Genomic DNA, 16507 nt, shown 5'->3' on the forward strand with positions numbered 1-16507 from the left:
GAGGAGGGATAATGGGCAGGTACTCTCAGTGGCAAGATGTGATTAGTGGTGTCCCACATGGAATTGTGTTGGGCCCTCAACTATCCACCATATTTATTAACTGCTTAGAAGATGGGATGGAAAGCCATATATCCTGGTTTGCCATTGACAAAAATATTGGTGGCACTGTTAGCAATATAGATGGGAGCACAAAATTAAGAGATATTAATTGATTAAGTGAATGGGCAAAATTGTTGAAAATGTTTTTTAATTTAGGCAAATGTGAGGTCATCCACTTTGGACCTGAAAAGGGCAGAACAGAGTACCACGTGGTGAAAAGCTAGAAACAGTGGAGCGAAAAGAGACTTGGGAGCCCATGTACATAGATCATTAAATATCACAAACAGGTGCCAAAAATAATCAAAAGGCAGAATGGATGGAAGGCTGGCTTTAACATCTGGAGGATTAAAATACAAGGGGGTAGAGGTTTTGCCACAGCTATACAAAGCTCTGGCTAGACCACATCTGGAGCAGTATGAGCACCACACCTTAGGAAGGACGTACTGGACTGCAACGTAGATTTACTAGAATTTACCCCGCAGGTTAAATTGCAAGAAAAGATTACACAAACTAGGGTTGTGCACCCACAGGAATTGAGAACATTGAGGGGGGATTTGATTGAGGGCTTCAAGATATTTAGGGGAATTGATAGGGTAAGTGGACAGAAACTTGGTTGAGAGGAGTTTAGGATTAGAGGCATTGTCTAAAAGTTAGAGCCCATGCCTTTCAGAAGACACTTGTATAAGTAAAAAATGGTTGAAGCCTGGAAATCTGTTCTGCAAATAGCAATTGACGCTAGGTTAGTTGTTAAATTTTAAAATCTGAGAATGACAGATTTTTGTTGACCAATGATATTAAAGATATATGAGACAAAGTGTGTGCGCATGTGTGTGGAGTGATATTTGAATTTAGGCCACAGATCAGCCATGATCTCATTCAATGGCAGAACAGCCTTGAAGGGCAAAATGGTCCACTCATGGTCTTTTCGTGAAGTACTGTAATTTCCATGCATATAGTCGAAAATAGATTGATCTCAAAATAATGCAACTGAAATATGTTCTTAAACACTGCATTTTGAAATCTCATTTGAAAGCACCCAAGATGCAGTTATTGCAAGTTAAACATTTCTTTTCTTGAAAACTGTCCAGGGGCTGGTCCCACATTTCCCAAGTTGTAGAATTCCACACCACTGTCAACTTTTCGAGTAGAGGCTGTGCACAATCCCCCGCGGAGGAGAGGTGAATGAGGGGGAGATTCCACAGCTGCTTATACACACCTTCTTGCTGTTAAGCTCACAGCAATGCTAACAGAAGCCTGGGATAGCCATCTGCCAGCTGGATCAATAATAAATACCATGTGGCACTCAGCATTGGAAAGGAGAGAGCACACGTTTTCAGGAGTGTTCACGAAATGACAAAGGGCTTTGGATAACAAGACTCACTCTTATAGGCAGAATTCAGATCAACCTTTTATTTTGCAATAGAAGAAAGCTTAGGAAGACACTTCCAGACAGGGAAAATTTTAACAGGAAGAGAGGGAAAGGCAGTCAAATACAGTTTGATTAACACTCAAAGGCACGCAATAAAGACGTGGGGCAGAATTTAATGCCCCCACTCCCAGAGGTGAGTTTGGAGGTGTAAAGGACTGTATGGTCAGGTGGGACGGTGTGGGGGGTGGGGGGGGGGGGGTTCCTACCAGCTTCCCTCCTCCCTCTGATTAAATCTGGGACAGGAAGGCTTGCAGGCGGCCTTCCCATCTGAGTTCCGATTGAGGCCCTAAGTGGGCCTGCATTCAACCAGCAGGAGACACCCCATGCAGGAGACTGACACGCAAATCCTAGCAGCATATAAGTGGGGGCGGCGCAATGCCCTTAACTCAAAGGCACTCAGTGCCAGATCAAGTGATCCTGCATTGGGAAGGAGAGCCTGCAGAGAGGCATCCCCTTTCCTCCAATACCCCTCCCCCACCCATCACTGGCAACCCATTCTGCGCAACACCCATCCCGCCATCACTCACCTTTCTCCAGGGATCCAATGGTGAAGGCTAAAGTCAGCAGCCACTTCTCTCAGGATAGGCAACTGACAGCAGCTCTCATGGGCATGATTTCTGCCCTTCTGGTGGAAGTCCTGGAATTAACTGCCTCCCTTGGAATGGGAGGCCCAGCCAGCAGGGTTCCCACTGCCAATTGGGGACTTAATTCCCTCAGGCCTCCTGGAGATCGGGTTGGCGAGGGTGCCATCAGTTTTGGTGGTGGTAATTGGGCCCCTTGCCATCCCCATTGAATTCCATCCATATTTTGAAGGGTTTTGCTCAAACAACTTAAAAATTCAGTAAGAAATTCCAAGCCCAACTTTGAAGAAAATTATATTGCATCAGATCCCTCTGGTAAAAATTATGTAGGGTGTCAATTCAGAAGAAGCGCCCCTGTAGGTCTGTCATTGTTTGGAAAGAGCGCCACTTGCAGCCTAGAAATAGAACTACGCTCAATGTTGAGGCAAAATGGTCTGTAAACAACTTACCAGCTTGAGGGCAGTGACCTGTGTCTCAATGAAGGCTAATGGAATAGTTAACCAAGGGGTTTAATTTTCACTGTTACCACTCATGGCATAGATCTCAAAATACAAGCAATGCCACATTCGGAGCAATGTCTAATGAGCATGGAAAACAAATAGTTCATGCATACTATGCTTATATTTTCACTGACTCACAAAACCAACACCATTCACTCATGCACAAGAAATGTACGTAAAACAGGGAGATCCCCCCAATGGGAGAGGAAATGGAAAAGAAAATGGAGAAACACAGGAAGGGGAGGGAGTGAAAGGATAAAGAAAATTAGGCCATTGTCAAAACCATGGGTTTTCAGGAGATTCTTGAAATTAGGATCAGTGGTGACATGACAGAGGGAACTGGGCAGGGAGCTCCCAAGGGCAGGAGTGAAGTGACTGAACAAATGCTCACCTAATGGTAGAGCAAGCAAGCAAGGGCAAGGCTGGTGATAGAGGAGCAGAGAGTGTGGACAGAGAGATTAGACAGAGGGAATCACCAACATACTGAAGGGTAGTTGGAATTTTGAATGCCTATAACATGGGTAGACCACTTAGCTCTCAAAAGCCTTTTCCACCATTCAGTTAAACTATGGTGAATTTGCATCTTAACTCCATGTGCTGGCTTTTGCCCCACACTCATTTCAAGTGTACCAAAACAGGGTCAATTGAGCAAGCAGAAAGCTACAGGACTTTGATGCCTTGGTATATGTTCTCCAATTCTGTCTCTTTAGCAAATACCAGGGTCAACTTCAAGAGACATTGATCTCCTTGTTGCTCTGTTACCTCCAACTGCCGCTTAAACAAGAGGAAAATAACCTCTCACATAGAGAAACAATGATTCAGTTTTGTGATTGAAACTGCAATTTACAGGGCAGGGAAATTTACTCCTTTATACTAAACAAGGGAATACTGTGATCAAAATGTTGACAGAATAAACAAATGTTTATTGGTCTGTTTAAATGCATAGAATCAATTTATTTTTCACCAACAGTTAAGACTACTCAGATCAGACCAAACAATTTGATAATTGGGTTGACAAAAGATAAACAAAAATATTGAAATACTTAAAAGCACTTCTCTATGGCATGAATTTTATACTTATGGTTTATAGATTAAAACATTTGATATCCTGAATTAAAACTTATTTCCAAAAAAGGTTGTTCATAAATGAGAAAAATAATCAAGGCAAGCATCTAGAGGTGCTAAGAGCTTTTAGCAGGGGTTGTGTATGCGAGTCTGGAACTTGAGTGACGATATGTTTATTCAATGGATACACGCGTCAGAGAAACTGGAAACCCAGTTTCCCCCAACCCCCACTTCTCCTTGACAATGTTACTTCTTATTCTCTCCTGAGGACCATTGACTCCTGTTGGGTCCATCCAGTTTTGCAGTTGACAGCCGGGAAATCACCAGCGGCCAGCATTTGCATGCCAGCCTCAACATTGAACGTCAACGTTGACCTCATTCCACACACACAGGCAGATTTCCAACAGTAACAGGGACCCCGAATAAATAAAGAGCTTCTCCTTCCTAATTTAGGACACTGAAGCCAAACTCCAACTGCAGCACTGGCTGAAAGTAACTAAACACACACTGGGGATTTGAGTGCTTCACGGTCCTGTGACACTCATTAACCTTAGCCCTGCAGAGGAGTTGAAAACAATATTAAACACCATCCCCCATCCTCTCCCATCCTGCTGTATACTCTCTTGTGTCTTGTGTATTAACTCCTGCATTTCCACCCCCCCAAAAAAAAAATCAATCAATTCAATCTTTCAAGCTGAATAAACTACACAGAACTGGGAAACAAATACAGCTACATTTAATCAGATTTTCGTATCAGGAGGCAAAAGGCGTTAGCTGCTGAGCATTCATCAAAAGCAGTTTGAGGGTTTGGCGGTTTAGTTTCAGTCAGGCTGAATTTACATGGCTTAATTTAGCTCCTTGCTTGTACATTTAATGTGCATGTACTAAATCCACCCATTACAACACAAATGATGATGCTAAATCCATCTCGCTTATTGTAAAGGATCAAAGATAGGGTTGCCAACTGCAATTAAATGTATTCCTGGAGGTTTCATCACATGACTTGCCCCCACATTCCTGTCATTAGTCAGACAACACATCCATCCTTTTACGCCAACTGGAAAGCAAAATGACTTACTACCCAATTGGATGCTGCTTGACTGTCATCCAAACAGTGGCCCCTCCCCATTTTCAATATTTTTATACCTGGTAAAGAGAAATGGTCAAAGAAAATTACAAAATCACAATATTTTTGAATGTCCCGATGATTTTTCTCCAGGGTTGCATACGGCAATGTCCTGGAGATTGATCTTCAGTTCCTGGAGACTCCAGGCCAATCCTGGAGGGTTGGCAACCCAAATCAAAGGTCCTCCATTGTGTTTCCTATTACACATTGTATGGATTGTGAATATTTTGCCACAGACATTTCGTCCCCGGGCCTCAGTTCAATCTTTTTTACAGGCACACAAACGTTTGCTGGTACGTGAGGGTCAAGAATGGAAGAAATGTTCAAGGTGAAGCAGCTTAACCCAGATGCTCGGAATCCTAGATTTGATACTTTTAAGTGTCACAGGTAGAATCTAAAATCTAATTGACTGAGTGGGCAGTGTAGATTTGCATCTCACCAGCCTTTTACAAATCTACTGTCACATGGACCTGGAACGCTCAGAAGCTTGTTTAGCTCTTTGCGTCACAGGTCGGCCTCCAGAGGTCAGGAACTGCATTATTAAAGGGGCCTTTCAGAAACTGTGCCAAATCTGGGAGCTGTTCGTGACTTATTCACACGAGAGGGCTGAATGTGAAATTCTCTACACCAGCGCCCGTCAGAAATATTCGACTGACTAGGTGCTTTAAGGGAGCATGTGATTAACGTTTACATTTTAGACCTGGAAAGAGACATTTCACAGGAAGCATTGCAACAGAGTCAGTACAAACCAGGTCATGGTTGAGCGCCCAAGGCACAAGCTCTTTTCCATAATTTCCTGAAATAGCAAACTGTGCACTATTTCAGGTTGATACACCCCTCCTCCCAACACTCCATGGAACATCTGATAGAGTATTTAAAAAAGCACCTTCCATTCTTTGACAGACTGAATAGACAGCAGGAAATCCTCTTGCTCCAGGTTAACAGACACAAGCCTGCAACACAGCTCCAAGCCTGGAGTTAGTTCCAACTCCAGCCTCCTAAAAGGAGCCCAATAAATATGTGATATCATCACGGCAGCATGCCCAAATCCCAGCCAGGCTAACCAAAGCAAACCAAAAAGTGGATAAAATACTGGAGCTGCACTGATTTTGTTCCATCATTTTCAACATGCCTCATAAATGCAGAACAACTGCTTAGCATCAGTGGAAAGTCTTAAACATCATCGATACCGATCCCCTTCCTGACAGGGTGCCGTCGGTTATGCTTATTGCTCTACATCTATGCAAATGACATGGAATATACAATCTTAGAGCCACGATAGTCATACATACGCCCTTGGACAATCGTTATAACAGAGATACTAGTTCAACGTCGACACCCATTTGTGACATACGCCAATGGCAGAATCAATTATACCGTCAACTCAAAAATTTGCATATTGTGTTAGTTAATCTAATTTTTTTAATGATTCTCTGCGACGGGGATAAGATGCAGTAATTCAACAGTCACTAGGTGGCCCGTTACACGTTCACGGAGCTGGTGTTGAACAAAAGACGATGAAGGAGGGGATTGGCTCCTCAACACCAATCCTACAGGATTTCCCGAATTTCCGTTTGGGCTTCACACCCCATGCACACCTGGCATGGATGCGCCCAGCAACCCCGGCGGTGCACGAACGCAAATGATGTGGTCCAGCTAGCCTGTAAAAGGCTGCAGCACGACATCGACCCCCGGGAGCTCTGGCTTCGAGCTTGTGAAACACATCCACCGGGTCAATGCCAACGTCAACTCCCTTTACGAGGCATTGAACACCCTGACGCACAGGTCACAGGGTGACAGGTTAACCACTTGCCGCAGATTGTTCCGACAAAGAGAAGTGCAGACATGCCCTTTACCTAAGCAGGCGTCTGCGCTGTAATTTGCTGTCAGTGAGAAGTGGTTTCACCTCCGCATTGACCAAGTTTGTTCGCGAGGTCAGACGCAAGACCTGACCTGACTCCAAGCGCAAGTCGGCGGAAACTTGCCTCATCTCGGGAGTCCACCTCGGGTTCACCGCCAACTCAGGCCAATGTTGATTTTCTACAGTACCTGTACCTTAATGACACAGTCTTAACCAGTAATGCAAGGCAAAACACTTTTTTGTTTTCTTTGCGACCTCCCAGTTTAAATAAGGAAAAATGGGAGATGCATGTGTACAAATATCACAAAAAGCAGTTCTCCTGGTTACACATATTCAAATGTTTCCAGTTTTTAAAAAATGCATTGCCCATTTAGTTATATAAAAAAAAGCTGTTAGAAAAGCACTCAGAGCACCCTTTTTTCCAAACTATTTTCCCCACTCCCCTGTTCCATTTAAGCCAAGATTACTCACCAACAAAGGAAAATAAGCCATTCTTTTGGACCATATTTTGCATTTGCCTCAACACGAACCATAGTGAGAAGCAAATGCAGTGGGTTTTGTGCAAGGCATCCTACAGCTGAGATCCACCAGATACTCCCACTCCCAGTTGAAGCCGAACTCTGTCTGTTGAGACCTCAAACTAACCAAAGTGTTCAGAGTGCTCGCACAATGCCCCTTCTTGTGTTAGGAGACGCTATGAACTTCCAAAAAAAAGATGTATTCCCTTTCCGACGTTAACCGGGAGATCTTCAGAAACAATTGACGGAAGTGAGCTGCTGAGCTGGTTTAATCTGCATCATGCTCCCACACAGACTGTGTGACTCCTGCTCTGAAGAGAGGGAGGGTGGGGGGTGGTAGAGAAAAAGCAGCTAACTTTGCGGTGCCAAGAACCTACTCCAGATTTCGAGCAATCTTTTCAGATATGACACAAGTACTTCTTTGTTGTCCTAGTTTTGTCCGATGCATCCAAGTAGCCCTTAAGCCAAAGAGTCCACATTCAACAGATTAAAAAACATGTCCAAAGTTCTTCCAATTGTAAAAAAAAAATGAAATTTAACATCTTGTCACAGGCTTGAGTGGAAAAAAGAGGCAATCGCAAAATACCAAAGCATTCCTAAGTGCTAATGTCATTTTCCAAGTGCAAAAACAAAGCTTGAGGATTTGTAATGCTCCTAGAGAAAGTTCAGTAGATAATAGGAGCTTTTGGGACTGTCTTCGCTTGATAGTTGGATTGATCAGTGTACCTGCAGATTTTGGCAATGGCCAAATCCCATATAAGCTTAATGTAAGTTAACAATTTACATAACTTATAAATACACAAAACCCAGGCAGCCCAAATAACTATCTCTCTAATGCACTTATACAGTGAGTAACTTAAAAACAGACAATTATTTTGTTCAATTTGAAGGTAACAAGTAGTAATTTGCAAAAGGTAGGGTTGTGTGCCTGGACTCTTCATGGATGTTTCTTTTCCTCATGGGTGCTGCTGCGCTGGTTCATGTCAGTAGTTTTTTTTTCCCCCTTCCCATCCAGAACCAATAAGGAAGAAGCACTATCAAGTTACACAAAAGAAGTTGAACAGATATCATTCCATGAAAGCAACATTCAGAGCACTGCTGTACTCTGTAGCTAAGATTCCTTAAACATTACACATTTAGCCTGCCAAAGTTTCTAAGTTTGAATATATTATGACAAACAGATTTAAAACAAGCACTTTTAAAGTGGAATTTGATATATGTTTGAAAAGGATAAAAAAGGCAGTGTTCTGGGGAAGTTGCAGGGGGTTGGGTCTCATTGGATAGTTATTTTAGAAAGGCAGCACAAATACCATGGGCTACATGAGTGCTGTATGAACACTTTTAAAGAGACCCACAATACAACAACCTTAAAGGGACTGGACAGTCAGAAGATTCCCTATGTCCCACAAGGCACTGCAATTTATAGATATCTAGCTTGACATTCATGCTCTTCACCAAGCACTAGGCCTCATCTGGAGTACTACTTCCCATTCTGGGCGCCAAACTTGATGAAGGATGTGAAGACATTGGAGAGAGTGTGGAGGAGATTCACAAGAATGATACCCGGGATGAAGAACTGTAGCTATGGGGATAGGTTGGAGAGGTTGGGACTAATTTCCTTGGAAAAAGGAAGGCTAAGAGGAGAGTTGATAGAGGTATTCAATATCCTGAGGGATATGGACAGGGTAAATAGTGAGAAACTGTTCCCACTCAAGAGAACATCAGGAACTAGAGGGCACAGATTCAAAATAATTGGCAAAAAGAGTCAATGTGATGTGAGGAAAACCTTTTCCACCCAGAGGGTGGTTGGAGTTTGGAACAAGCTTCCTGAGATGGTGGTGGAGGCAGGTTCGATCAAGGAATTCAAAAGGGAATTGTATTGCTACCTGAAAAGAGAGAATGTGCAAGGTTATGGGGATAAGGCAGGGGAGAGGGACAAAGTGGAATGCTCTTTCAGAGAGCCAGTGCAGACTTTATGGGCTGAATGGCCTCCTTCTGTGCTGTAAAGACTCGGTGACACTGTGAAATGGTATCCCTAATTCCTTCAGCTTGTAACAAGAATTAATTTTTGAAAATGCATTTAAAAGAAACCAAGCGCCAGGAAATCTTTGCCTTCAAACACCACACCAATGGAATCTGAGTACTCACTGGTCCCAAACATTTTAAGTGTTTAATACAAAGCCACTGTGTTGGCATTTCTACTGGAGCCAATTTGAGGGTGTAATCGATTTGGAAATATAGCTTAAAGAATATCTAGAAGTGTCACAATAGGATATACCCCAAAACTAATCAGCTCTTAAATCAGAACAATGTTCAGTGATGGAGGGTCTGGCCATGTTTTTACTTTAAATAATATTAGTACTCATCCACATTTGCCCACTTTGTTAGCAGACTAAAAATAATATGGCAAATGGAGTTTAATGTGGGAAAATGTGAAATTGTCCATTTTGGCAGGAAGAATAAAAGAGGCATATTATCTAAATGGTGAGAGATTGCAGAGCTCTAAGATGCAGAGGGATCTGGGTGTCTTAGTGCATGAATCGCAAAAGGCTAGTATGCAGATACAGCAAGTAATTAAGAAGGCTAATAGAATGTTAGCATTTATTGTGAGGGGAATTGAATACAAAAGTAAGGAGATTATGCTTCAGTTGTACAGAGCACTAGTGAGAGCACATCTGAAGTACTGTGTACAGTATTGGTCACCTTATCTAAGTAAGGATGTAAATGCGCTGGAAGCAGTTCAGAGAAGGTTTACCAGACTAATACCAGGGTTGTTTTGTGAGGAAAGGTTGGACAAGCTAGGCTTGTATCCACTGGAGTTTAGAAGAGTAAGAGACGACTTGATTGAAACATGTAAGATCCTGAGGGGACTTGACAGGGTGGACATGGAGAGGATGTTTCCTCTTGTGGGAGAATCTAGAACTGGGGGTCACTGTTTAAATATAAGCGGTCACCCATTTAAAATGGGGATGAGGTGAAACTTTTTCTCTCAGAGGGTAGTGAGTCTTTGGAACTCTCCTCCTGAAGACATGGTAGAATGAAAGTCTTTGAATATTTTCAAGGCAGAGTTGGATAGATTCTTGGTAAGCAAGGAGGTGACAGGTTATGGGGGGTAGGTGGGATGCAGATTTGAGGTCACTATCAGATCAGCTCTGATTTTATTAAATGGCGGAGCAGGCTCGAGGGGCTGAAAGGCCTACTCCTGCTACTCGTACATATGTTTGTATGTTCATAAACAATTATTAACATTTCAAAAAGTTTAAATGAATTATATTAATAAGTGCACAATACCGTGGATAGTGGCTTACAGCATGAAATTAACACCACGCTGGATTAAATAGAGTTTCAAGCAAACCCTATAGTTCTTGGGCAAAAACAAAGCAAAATATTTGGAAAGGCAAGCAGCTCCCAATTTTGCCACCCTAGTGAGCGAAGAGAAAGGTTAGAGGTGGCAGTGGAAGGGAGAGGAACAACTGAAGAAAGACCGTGACTGTCCTGATGAAAGTTTGAACACCAAAATGTGAACAGGTTTTCTTTCCGCAGGTACTGCCAGACCTGCTGAGTATTTCCAACGTTTTCTGTTTTTAGTTCAGATTTCCAGCATCCACAGAATTCTGTTTTCCTGATGTTTCTGACCACATGTGATCTGCCCCCTCGCAATTAGCGTTGCCAAGATATGAAAACCAGCAGTATGTTGAAATTAAGCATTTTAGTTTGGGGAAGAAAACATTCACAGAAGACTACTTATTTGCATTCATTTCCTAAATAGCAGTTCACTTCAGTCACAAAACATGTGTTAAGTCTGCTCCAGGCACGGAAACATTTCTTACATTGTATCAGTTGAAAATGAACTCAGTAAACTTCAAGACTCCCCCGTCCACCCCAGAGCGTATCAACTCAGTTTTGATTCCTACAAACCTCAGTGGCTTAATCTCACGGATTACAAATTGCTGGAAGTATAAGATTACAGAAGTGTATTTTTCTTCTGTTGTTGACAGTCACACATCAGTCCAATTATCTTTTATATTGCTAAAGTGGACTCTGTCACTGTGCGCTAGCTGGAACACTTAGTTCTCTGCTATATCACAAGGGGCTGCTCCAGCTGAGGCACTTCCTGTGCATGTGTTGCCTAATACATTTAGCACATGATTTGAGGCAATCCAGCTCCCTAGGAGCCAGTGAGACCCATAACCAACTGAGCAGATAGTTTTTAATTGAAGTGAGCAAACTGGAATATGAAATGTAAGTGACAGACACATGCACCTGACAATGGTATTCAGCAAGAGAAGCTTCACTGTTTCTGTTAGCTGCAGTAGAAACCAGTGATTTTTACAGCAACTATTGCTCAAATTCCTAGCACTTGCCCACTCAACAAGTCATTCTGCAGCAAACATAACTCATCGCTTCATGACAGATGAATGATAAAATTAATACTTAGTTATGACAGGTTATTACAGCAGTAGGCTGATAAACTGTCGACTTTGTTATACACCAAATGAAATTTCCAACGGGCTTAAAAAACCAGCACATGAATTGCAGTACTTTACAACACTGAGGTCTCCTTGGGGAATGCCTATTCCACCAGCTCCAGATAGCAAAGTCCAGAAATATCCTACCCTTACCAACTTAGTTACTCACACATTAACCGGGTGAGCTGCAAACTCAGGGAACAAATGTGTTGAAAATACGCCACTGAGTCAACTGTGATATCCCAAAATGTACGTATCTCCCGCTCAGGCCATCAGAATATGATTCATCTCCTAATCCCTAAACATCAGTTATTCTCTTCCTCTTTAATAAAGACAATTTTCTGCTGTTCTATCAAAAGGCACCATGGAGAAAATGTTTGTAAGCAATCACAACAGCCAAGAAATATGTTGCTTCATTATCTATTCATACTTGAAAACTAAGACTAATGAAACCAATATATTCTCCACAGAATAGAAATACTTTTTAAAAAAATGTCCAAAAGGGCAACATATGTGTAAACTTACATTCTATTTAGTTATAAAAAATATAAAAACAAAAAAACTGCGGATGCTGGAAATCCAAAACAAAAACAGAATTACCTGGAAAAACTCAGCAGGTCTGGCAGCATCGGCGGAGAAGAAAAGAGTTGACGTTTCGAGTCCTCATGACCCTTCGACAGAACTTGAGTTCGAGTCCAGGAAAGTTTAGTGTTTGGTAGAGTACTGATGAAATGAGGTCTCATTAATGATAGACAACAAGACAACAATACAATTCTAAAGAACACACCAAATAAGTATAGACACTTTAAATTATTTTTGATTATACTTCTAGTGTGAGCCATGTATTCCCACATTAGTTTAAGGCATGGTATAGGAGCAGTGTGCTGGGAGCATTCTCATGCATCTGACTACAACTATGTAACAGCTCCTCTTTACTTGACCATTTTTCCACATCAACATAATTTAGCTCCCAACATTTACAACCATTTTATACCATTTTATAAAGGGATGTGTACAAATGAGCGATTGAAAATAAGAGTAGCAAGGATGAAGCTCTGCGCTACATTGTAGATGAACAAGTGGGCACAGGTAAAGTTATTGGAGGTGATGTTCCACAATATGAAAATTAGGACCAAGACACAGGAAGTTGTTTGTATCTTTAAAAAACCCAGTTTATGTCCTTTAGGTAAGGAAATCTGCTGCCCTTTCCTGGTCTGGCCTACATATGGCCCCAGATCCACAGCAATGTGGTTGACTCTTAACTGCATTCTGAAATGGCCCAATAAATCACTCAGTTCAAGAACAATTAGGGATGAGGAACAAATGCTGGCCTTGCCAGCGACACCCACATCGCATCAAAGAATAAAAAAAAAGATGTGGGTAGAGGCATGGAGGGTTCTGGACAAGGAATGGTTAAAATGTAACTCTGGAGTACTATTGCAGGATTTTGGAAAGGAAAGAAAGGTTGAGGGTCTTAGAATAATGATCTTGAGTGTATTCGGGTAAAAATGACAATAGCATTTTTGAAAGATAGGGGTCATGCCATAATAAGTATGGAACTGAGGAAGGGACAGTGAGAAGTCAGGAGTTTGGATCAAGCAGGCATCAAGGGAACATGTAGTGGGGTGTCAAGGGCATGACTGAAACTGAGTGTATTATTTAGAGAGCAGGAGGAAGCTATCGAGGAAGAGGAGGCAGCTTTGGTCAGGAACAGAGAAGGGCAGCAGAGCAGACATCCCAAATTTAACGACTGTGCCAAAAAATTTCATGTGTTCCTTCATTTGGCTAGGGGGAGGGTGGGATGGGAGGTCAGGACAGACAATTGGTTGTGAAGGTGGATTTTACAGTTGAGCCTTCTTCCATGACAAACTTAAAAGACGAAGATTGAGCCATGTCAAGGTACAATGATAAGAGTTTGAGGCGTTTAAGCCATAATTGTCAATACAGACCAAGGCCAAGTGTGTTCCAGCTCACAGCTAGCTGGTTTGAGGACATGGCAAGTGCTAGGAACTTCAGTTGAGTGAAGGGAAGAAAGAGGAAGGAATTACAGCATATTTCAATAAAGTTTAAGTAAGCAAAAAAAATCTAGATCCCTTTTCTCTTGTTTTGATTTTAGTTTCTGGCTCATTCTTAGATTTACCCTTCTCTCCTTCACAACCCAGAAAACAAAATATCAATCTTGTCCAAAGATGTGAAGGAGTCTGTTTTGGACAGTCTTTGTAGCTTTTTTTTTTGGCAAGTACCTTGTGTTAAAAGAACTCACAAATGTTCTGTAGCTTTATATGGAGCTGCAGTGCCAACTGATATGTAGGTACTACCAGAACAATTAACTAGGTCATTCATCATCAGTTACTAATAACATTAGCAGTGCAAACTAGTGAGGAATTTTGTTTGTTGCTTCACGTCATTAGAAGTCTGTTTACCAGATGGTAAATACAAAAGTAACCACTACCAGCATTTTGGCTGAAGTGTACTTTGAATGAAATGCTTAACAGTTTAGTAATCCCGATTGGGATTGAAATCATCTTAAACTGCATATTTGAAAGGGAGATACTTATTTAAAGCTAAAATGATCTCTCCGGCACATTCATAAAATAATTCATCTCTCTCACTTCACTCACTCTCCTGTTTTCGAAGGACCAGGTCTGCACACATTTATTTTTCCAATGGTTAGGTTTGGAGGATTAAAACAAATGCCAAGCTACACATGGAATAAACATGATTAGGGGCTTTGTCAATCAGCAAACTCAAATTTAGACATGAAGTAAGCCGAGATGACAAGTCCAGATTCCTGAAGCAATAGATAAGTTAACAAAACAAGTCAAAGATCAATTGTCGGAAATCTTCTAATTGGAGATAGATAGTACAAAATAAATACATTCCTATAAGGTTAAAAAGTGGCATAATGAACAATAGAGTTTATGAATAAATAGTGAGAAAATAAAGGTAATCAACACAAAATAAAATTAAGGCTCCCAACACTGAAGAAAATAGGCAAAATATTAAAAGTAAAGGAATAGTGGTAGCATTGTGGTTATGTTACTGGACTAGTAATCCAGAGGCCTAGACAAATAATTCAGAGACAATACTCATCATAGGAATGGAGAAATTAAATAAATCTGGAATTTAAAAAAAGTTAGTCTTAGTAATGATGATCATGAAGCTACCCGATTATTGTAAAATTTCATCTGGTTCACTGATGTCCTTTAGGGAAGGAAATCTGCTGTCCTTATCAGGTCTGGATAATGTAACTCGAGAGCCACAGCAATGTGGTTTATCCTTAACTGCCCTCTGAAATGGCCTAGCCAGCAACTCAGCTGTATCCAAGAAGAAGGCTCATCACCAACTTCTCAAGGGTAATTAGAATTGGGCAATAAATGTTGGCTTTAACTGAGTTGCCCACATCCTGTTAATGAATTTAAAAAATATTAGAGAAGGTAGAAATACTCACTAATTGGCGGGGAGTGGGGGGGGAGGGTGGGGCGGTTGGTGGGCTGTGACAGAAGGATGAAGGTATAGCAAGAGATATTAAATATTTTTGTATTGCTATTTACACAATAGTGACTGTACGATAGCACCTTCCATATTAGCAACCTCTACCGCCTAGAAGAACAGGGGCAGTGGATGGACGGGAACACCACCACCTGAAAGTTCTCCTCCAAGTCATCCATAACCATGACTTCAAAATATTTAGGCATTCTTTCATCATGGCTGGGTGAAAATCCTGGAGCTCCCTATCTAACAGCACTGTTGGCGTACCTAGACCACGTGCACTGCAGTGGTACTCGAGGACAACTAGCGATGGACAATAAATGCCAGTCTTTCCTAAAATGAATAAAAGTAAGATGCAACTTAATGGGGTGAGTGTGAGCTAAAACATTTTTAGAAGAAGAATAACTCAACGGAAGGGTGCTGAAGGGATGAATGAACAGCGATTGATACCCAGGGCTTCATTTGCAGAATCCCACCTGAAAGTGCAAATGACATTGAGAATATTTATCATTATTAGCATCAGTCCTTCGGGGGAGATGATGGGCTGTGCCCAGGGTGTATGTCACTTCTGGATTGAACATTGTCTGTTATGGCTGTAGAGGTGATTCCGTGAGTGGCAGTCCCTTCCACAACTGGCATGGACGAATGGTGTTGGCCCGAGCTCGTTTAATGGTTTTTCTTTCCAACGGGCTCTCTTTTCTGCCATTTGGTCATTTCTTTTGACCTCTGCTTCTTCCATACCCTTCCTGCTTGTCTCCTGGCACTCTGGTCAGCATACATCAACTCCGATCCCAGTCATCGCTTGCAGAAATCCTTGTATTGCAGGTGTGGGTGACCTATCGGTCATGTGTCAATAGCAACTCACCATCAAACATGTCTTTGGGGATATGGTCATCATCCATTTGGCTCACATGACCCAGCCAACTGAGTCGCCGCTGACCCAAAAGGCAAAAATGCTGGCGATCCCTGCATGCTGGTGTAATTCCATAGTTGGCACTCTGTCTTGCCAGGAGATGCCCACTAGTCATCTGAGGCAGTGGATGTGGAAGTTTTCAGCTGCCTTTCTTGGCTTGAATAAGTCCTCCATGCCTCACTGCTGTAAGGGAGGGTGCTGAGGAAGCAAGCCTGGTTCACACAGAGCTTTCTATTTTCAGTTAGTTTGCTGTTGGACCACATTTGATTTCTCAACTTTGATATGGCAGCTGTCTCTTTGGCAATCCTGGCACTGATTTCAGCGTCAAGGGCAGGTTACTAGTAATTGTTGCTCCAGCATATGTTGACGATCTCCTGAGTGAGGTTGTCAAAGGTTGTTGGAAGGTGGATTCTCTATGTCCTGGTCCATAACTTTGGTCTTCCTGACATTGATT

At 42.0% G+C, this 16507-nt stretch overlaps 1 protein-coding gene across 1 annotated transcript in view; it reads right to left on the reverse strand.

Moving 5' to 3' along the window:
• The window catches only part of rgl1 (ral guanine nucleotide dissociation stimulator-like 1), a 182275-nt gene extending 174794 nt beyond the window's left edge, over positions 1 to 7481 (reverse strand). Inside the window, exon 1 of the mRNA XM_041208353.1 lies at positions 7133 to 7481. Within this exon, the coding sequence (XP_041064287.1) occupies positions 7133 to 7153 (21 nt within the window). The 5' untranslated portion in view covers positions 7154 to 7481. The remainder of the gene's footprint in view (positions 1 to 7132) is intronic.
• Positions 7482 to 16507: the final 9026 nt, after the last annotated feature.

Source organism: Carcharodon carcharias, chromosome 16 (genome assembly GCF_017639515.1).
Source record: "Carcharodon carcharias isolate sCarCar2 chromosome 16, sCarCar2.pri, whole genome shotgun sequence".
NCBI classification, from domain to species: domain Eukaryota; kingdom Metazoa; phylum Chordata; class Chondrichthyes; order Lamniformes; family Lamnidae; genus Carcharodon; species Carcharodon carcharias.